At 38.1% G+C, this 7,091-nt stretch overlaps 1 protein-coding gene across 1 annotated transcript; it reads right to left on the bottom strand.

Annotated features, from left to right (window-relative positions):
* Nucleotides 1–949: 949 nt before the first annotated feature.
* Nucleotides 950–6,428, bottom strand: LRRC30 (leucine rich repeat containing 30). Its single transcript, XM_074205316.1, has one exon. The coding sequence runs from the start codon at nt 6,145–6,147 to the stop codon at nt 5,248–5,250; it is 900 nt and encodes a 299-aa protein (XP_074061417.1). The 5' UTR covers nt 6,148–6,428; the 3' UTR covers nt 950–5,247.
* Between the last annotated feature and the right edge of the window lie 663 nt (nt 6,429–7,091).

Below are 7,091 nucleotides of genomic sequence, written 5' to 3'. Positions count from 1 at the left end.
ACATGGTGACAACAAAAGGGAAAATATGGAGTCAAGCAGTCAGGATATTGGGTATCCTGTTTGGAATAACTGTAGTGAGCTATTGAATTTGGATTGTAGAATGCAAAGAAGAAACAAAGAGTAATAATACTGGAAAGGTTGAAAAGAGAAGTAAGTGAGGAGAGACATTGCCTGAAATCAGGAAACTGCATTTTAGAAGTAGGCAGAAGCAGACTTTCTCCTTAGGAGTGTGGTCTCATGATTACCAGAGAATCCACATATGAATCTTTGAGGACTAATCTTGGAATTTCCTAATATCATAAAAATTATCATAAAAATTATCATCTTGATTCTTGTCCCCCCTTTTAAAAAAATTGTTATTGATACTTGAACTTTATCATGTTGCACATAAAAGGTAATTGAAACACCCGTAAATTCTCCCCACTCCCCTAATCTGTTCTTATCTGTTCCTGGAATTGTTAACAAAACTTAATACTATCTTCCAATATCATTTCACAAACACTTTCTTACATGTATTAAATATCTGCATTTTTTGAGAGATGATTTACCATGGTTATATTATTATAGTAGTAATACTATCAATCAAGGGAGTAGATCTATACTGATAATATTACTAAGGTATTTTTAAAACAACTTATTGAATAAAAGCATTTACTTGTAGTAGACTCGGTGCATGATGCTACCTTAGATGACTTAATTTTAAATACTGATGGCACAATTACATAATTTAAAAATGTGTTCATTAACTTTATATGACTTTTTCAAATACTGCCTTTTCCCTTGCTTTTTTTTTTTAGGTTTTTTTTTTTTTTGCAAGGCAAACAGGGTTAAGTGGCTTGCCCAAGGCCACACAGCTAGGTAATTATTAAGTGTCTGAGACCGGATTTGAACCCAGGTACTCCTGACTCCAGGGCCAGTGCTTTATCCACTACACCACCTAGCCGCCCTTTCCCTTGCTTTTTGAAGTTGTTTTCCTGGATCATCTGCATTTGTCACTGTATCCAGTCTTAATGAATCAATTTGTGTCTCCTGCACTTTTCCTAGGGTTATTTCTGCAGAAATCAAACTAGTTAAGTCACAATGAACACTAACTAGAGTACTAGGACCTCAGTCTTTTGATGCCATGGGAATATTTCCCAATGACAAACATCACCATCATTTACTTTTCTTCTTGGCTTTAAATTTCTGAACATTGACATGAATATTCAGCATATGGTTTGAGGCTTGTGAAATGGACTTTTTAAAATGAAATAATCCATTGCCAAAATTTTAAATAAAAGATTAGTTTAATGTGTCTCTACACATAATTATAGTGTTTCCTCCTTTATCTCTTTCCAGAGTAAGCAGGACTTTATTCTGAAATACAGGTGCATAAAACTGCAGTCACTCCATCTTCTACTACTGGAGTTTAAAAAAAAGTCTATTAAGGAAAGCCAGGCTATGCAGTACATTTTCCATTAACCATTTATTAAGTCAACAAGTCACGTAATGACTGCACTTTTCTCTCTGATACACAGCCTCTTTATTCATCTAGCAGTATTATTCTCCAAACAGATGTGTCTTTTCAAAGCTTTCCTCATTTGCTAGGAGCACAGGATTTCTTCCTAATTGTGAGCTTGTAAGCTGTGAGTGCTTCAAAAGGTGTTTCTGAGCATCCCATCCTCCCCCAAATATCTCTGTACTGAGAGCTAAGTGGCATGAAAACCCTAATACCCAAGTAAGATTTGAGCATCTAACTTCCTCTCCCCCCAAGTTGTCAAGTACCCAATTAGTTCAACTTCTTCTCTTGCCTGAGTCTGGAAACTAATGCTGCCATTCTCCCAACTTTGATGCCTTCAGAAAGCATAGCCCAAGTATCTATGATTTATTTGATTGCTTGAAAAATTATAACTAAAGATGATAAGTGAGCAAAATTTCTCAGCCAGTTAGTGAATTCTAAGGCTTGACAGCACAGAGGAGCCCATTTGAAGGTTATTTTTCAGATTTCCTCCTTATTTGTGTTTTGAATAGCTAGATACATGAACCAGCATTGGCTTTATCCTGTCTCTTTATCGATATGACTCTTTCATGAAGAACAGTCACAAAGGATCAATATCTAAAGCCCATCTGGCAACATGCTATTATTTTTATGATGTCGCTCAATACCAAACATTAATAAAAGAAAGCACGGTATACTATTTTTGAAAGGCACTGAGACAAGCTAAAATCTAGATGAATGCTGCAGCTTCTGATAATAGGTGTAAGCTCTCAGGTCACCTTCGAAATACTGTTATGTTCTTTCCCTGGAGTAAAGTTACTGTTCCTGGATCAAATAACTGGAAAGCAGGGAGAGGAAATAAATGGTGATTATTCAACTGGGAAAACATAGGACTGTATTCCAGTCTGGGTGGGTCTAGGCCTATAGCAAGGTCATGAAAAGTAAAACCTGAGACCAGGTGGTTGTTTGCATAAAGGTAGGAACTAACACAGTCCTCAGAATGTTTATGTATATAGCAAATGGCTTCATGTGCATTAGTCAAGGTGTGAAACGCAATAGGACACTGTGGAAAGACATTGGCTCTTGAAGTCAGGAAGACCTGGTTTAATAGCCTGTCTCAATCACTCACTAGTAAGCTCTGTGACTCCTCGGAAGTCACTGAACCTCCCTTAGCCTCACCTTCATCATCTGTAAAATGAGGATAATAAGAACAGTGTTGTTGGAAGGATCCTATGGGATGATATCTATGCTGAGCACTAGGCAAATCTTAAAATGTTATTAAATGTTAGCTATCATTATTGAGTAAATATTCTTCATGGTTTTTGAAGATTAATGTTTTGCTAGGATTCATGAACTGGAAGGACATCACCAGGTTTGAGCAAGTCAGTGGTAAAGAAATATAGCTGTGAGCTGCAGAAATCCCAAAGGCTTTTAATAGAGCTGGAAGAGAGTTGATGGTAAGCTAATACCTTCATTTCAAGTAGATGAAGCAATTGAAGTCCAGATTCCTATAGATTTTATTGACAGCAGTAAATGGTAGAACCAGGTGGGTATAATAAATATAGGTAGTAAATTTAGATAGAAAAATGGTAGAACTAGGATTTGAAATTAAGACATCTAATACCAAATCCTACCATTAGCTCCTCTCCACTAATGTTGAGATTCTTACTAATTTCTTCCATATAAAGCAGTACATCTTATTTACAGAGACTCCACTATAGGAGCTCATTCATGAATGTGTTCTTGGAATTGCATGTTTTGTTGATAACAGCAAAAATTGACCTGGATTCCCCTCCCCCTCCTTTTTTCTTTGGAAAATTCACTTCTATTAGGGGAAAAAATTACTAGCTATTCAATCACCATTCATTCAACAAGCATTTATTAAGTACCTATCATGTGCCAGATACTATATTAATAGGAGCATGTTCAAGTTTTCTCTTTGAGCAATATTTAGAATCCCAAGATGGGTGCCCCACAAATACACTTAGTAAAGTCATTTTTCTCCCCCCAACCACCTAATGAAGTGGTTGAGCAATATCAGGGATATCAAACTCAAATAGAAATGGGGACCACCAAACCATTCATTAGGATCCTGGATAGCACATATTGACTTAGAAAGCAGATATTAACATTATCTAAATTCTATTGTTTTTATAATTTATTTTATTAGATAGTTTCCAAAGATGACCTTATCACTATGTCCAATATCCTATACTTTAAACTCATAACCTCTAAACAAATTGCCCACAACCATCCTGTTAACTTGTGAGGGGATGGTGGTCCCAGAGCTGAGATGCTGCTCTTGCATTCTTAAAGTTAGAACCTCCTTTGTTCTTCATATACTGCTTAAATAGCAGGCTGCTACAAACTATTTCACAAATGCCTAGGTGAATGCTTTGAAAGGATCTGCCAACACTGAAAACTATGAGAGAAAGCTAGAAGGAAAATTGGCAAATACTGGCACAAGTCCTAATATTAGTATGGTCCAATTATTGACAGATAATTATCTAGTATAACTAGGCCTTTGTTGATCCAAAGAAACTGTCCTTTCCTGATTAACCATTTTTCTTCTAGCCATTCATCTCCTAAACGATGAAATGTTAATGTCTTAGGTGTCCTTGACTGCCAGCTGAGCTTTAAACTCCATTGGTCTCTCTGATAAGAACAATGGAACTGCTTATCCCAGTGTCCTTGATCAACTGACAGCTGTTTTCTTCAACAATAAAAGTACATCACATTTTTTACAGTGCATTCTGCCTGAAGATACCAAAATGCTTTACAAATGTGATTCTCTAGTTTTTTTAAACTCTCATCCATGAAAGGCAGGTGGTAAATACAGCTACCTCTCAATTAGAAAGAGAATATTTATTCTCTTGTTGAATTATTAAATTCCATTCAATAAGCATTTATTTAACACCTATTATGTGATAGGTACTATGCAAGGCACTAGGAATATAAAAAATAACAACTAAACAAACATAAAATAACATGGTCTCTGCCCTCAGAGAGCTTACATTCTATTAGGGGAAGGAGTTAATAGAAGAGATGTACACACATCTCAAGATGAAAATATAACAAGGCAATTAAACTATTGGTTAGTATTTATTTCAGCAAGTTTTGGGATGTGAGAGGAGAAACAAGGGGGAAATTTTTCATTAAAATGCATTTGTTATATTACTCATGAGCTGTATGTATTTCAGCTCTCTGCCTTCCACTAACATGGATAAGAATTGTATTACAATGTCAAATTTTGTCTTGCCAACAAATTGAACTGATTTAAAATGTCAGCCCTATCTGGCCAGTGATTTATTTAGATACGACCAGGACAGAATCAGTCCTGCTCTGGTCCCAACCTATCGTTCATTAAGAAACTGACCCTCAAAATGCAAAATGGCCTACCTCTTAGTAGAAGACTGAAGAACAAAAACCTTCTCTCTAAATTTCCAGTCTATAAACTGAATCTCATTTATCTTTAGGAAGAATTAATTCACTTGTTTTTCTTTAAGAGGAAAAACAAAGATGATTTAAAATGTAGATACAGAAAGAATTTTAAATAGCTTATAGATGTTATGAGAAACAAAAACAATGACCAACAGAGATTTAAAATAAATGATCCCCATAGAACAATTCACTCACATTCGGCGATTAATCAGCAAGTCTGAAATAAAAGCTTTTGCAAACACTGAGAAGCAATGAAGTTGAAATCTCAGACCAGGAAAGTGCACCAGTGGGACTGAGTGTGGATGTTCCACAGTCACATTTCAGAGAAATCAGCTGTGTTTTTTGTCCTTCAGGTAACTGAAGAGTTGATCCAGCCCCCCCTCCACCAGATCTGGCAGAGGTTTGGAGAGAGGGTTATGAGAAATATGCAGCCCTTTGTCCATGGGATTCCAGGCAATCCTGTCCAATCGACTGAGCAGGTAGAGTTCATCAGGTAAGGTCTGTATATCATTGTTGTTCAAGTTCAGCAGCTCCAGTGTTGTAACTAAGCAGAGAGACCTTGGGAAGGAGTGGATGTTGTTGTTCTCGGCGATGAAGATCTGTAAGCTTACCAGACTCTGGATGCTTTCGGCAATGTTTTCCAGCCGGTTGGAGCCCACGTGAAGGAAATCTAACCCCTTCAGCGAGAACACGAAGATGGGGATGTGAGCAAAGCAGTTGTTGCTCAGATTCAGTTTCCTCAATCCAGAAAGTTCCGAGTACGTAGAGGGGAGGTGGGAGATGTAGTTGTGGGACAAACTCAAAACTTCCAGGCTCTTACATAGACTCAGCTCGGGTGGCATCTCTGTCAGACAATTCATGTTCACAAAGAGGACCTTCATACTCCGGAGCAGCCCGATTTCTTTGGGCAGGCTCTTTATCCGATTCCCACATAGATTCAGCACCACGATCCGCGTCAGGTTCCCCACCTGTGCCGGGACCACCAGGAGCTGGTTGTGGGACAGGTTGAGTTTTTGGATCTCTGACAGCCCCCACAGAAAGTCGGGGATGTCGGTCATTCCTTTGGTGACCAAACTGAAGCTGATATGCCTCATGCCTCTCTTCAGGAGTGACCTTGGGTCCTTTCCCAGAAGGACATCATCCCATTGAGAAAACTTCTGTCTCTTTGGCAGCAATATGCCCTTGGGGTCCTTATTCTTGGAGACATCACTGGACTGTTTGGCCCCCATTCCACTGTCTTGGCTATGTTGGACTCTCTAGCAAACTCCTCTGGGTGGAGAATTTCTCCTTCCACTACCAGCCCCCAAACAGTCGCAGATTAGAAGTCTGGGCAAACAAGGTTATTGACTGGATAGTTCAACTCCGGCAACCTTTAAGAACAAAGTCAAGCTCAGAAGACCCTCCAGGTAGGGATATTCTTGGATGGTCAACCCAGGACTTTCAGTAAAGGATGAAGTGGTGCACTTTAGGCTGGCTTTAGGTTGTTTCTCTTAGAGCAGCAGGGCTGAAATGAAACACTTGGTCCCGAAACTGCTAAATAGATCTGCTCACTTCATGCTGAATGCCACAAGGCAGCTGTCACTGTCATTCTGTCTGAGCTTTATTGAACTGATATGTGTCTTCATTGCAAGCAGGTCACAGAGAGCCTGGATATAGCTTTACCATCTCAGCTTTTCTTGGGTAACTCAGTTGAGCAGGCAATTAACATGAGCTCAGGGAAAAAAAAGAGAAGATGAAGAAGTAAAGAGAGCAAAGAAACCAATGTAAGGATCTGGAATTTAATTTAGAGATGTTTGATCCCTGTGGACCTGTTTGGTTTAAGCCTGTTCTAAAGGCTAATAGGAAATCTTGAGTTTCCATAAAGTGAATAGTAATAATGATTCCAATAATACTAAAACACATCAGACAATTTCATATATTCTTTTTAAAAGCTGGTTTCAAACAATTTAGACTGAAAATAATAAAATGAGGATAGGATGGTATAGGGGTTTGAATGTAGGACTTAGGAGTTTGAAAAACCTGAGTTCATATCCTTCTCAAGTCCCTTGCTCTCTCTCTTACTCTGTTTCTTCTATTGCAAAGTGAGCTTAATTATAGCTATGATATCTGCCCTACTACACAGGATTAGTTCAAAGTTCAAATTTAATTTCATTCCATAGTCATTCATTAAAAA

Source organism: Macrotis lagotis, chromosome X, assembly GCF_037893015.1.
Source record: "Macrotis lagotis isolate mMagLag1 chromosome X, bilby.v1.9.chrom.fasta, whole genome shotgun sequence".
In the NCBI taxonomy this organism is placed as follows: Eukaryota; Metazoa; Chordata; class Mammalia; order Peramelemorphia; family Peramelidae; genus Macrotis; species Macrotis lagotis.
This window is presented reverse-complemented; position numbering and strand designations above follow the sequence as displayed.

Coding starts and splice junctions, on each gene's coding strand:
- LRRC30 (XM_074205316.1), bottom strand. CDS start 6,147: ATGGGGGCCAAACAGTCCAGTGATGTCTCCAAGAATAAGGACCCCAAG.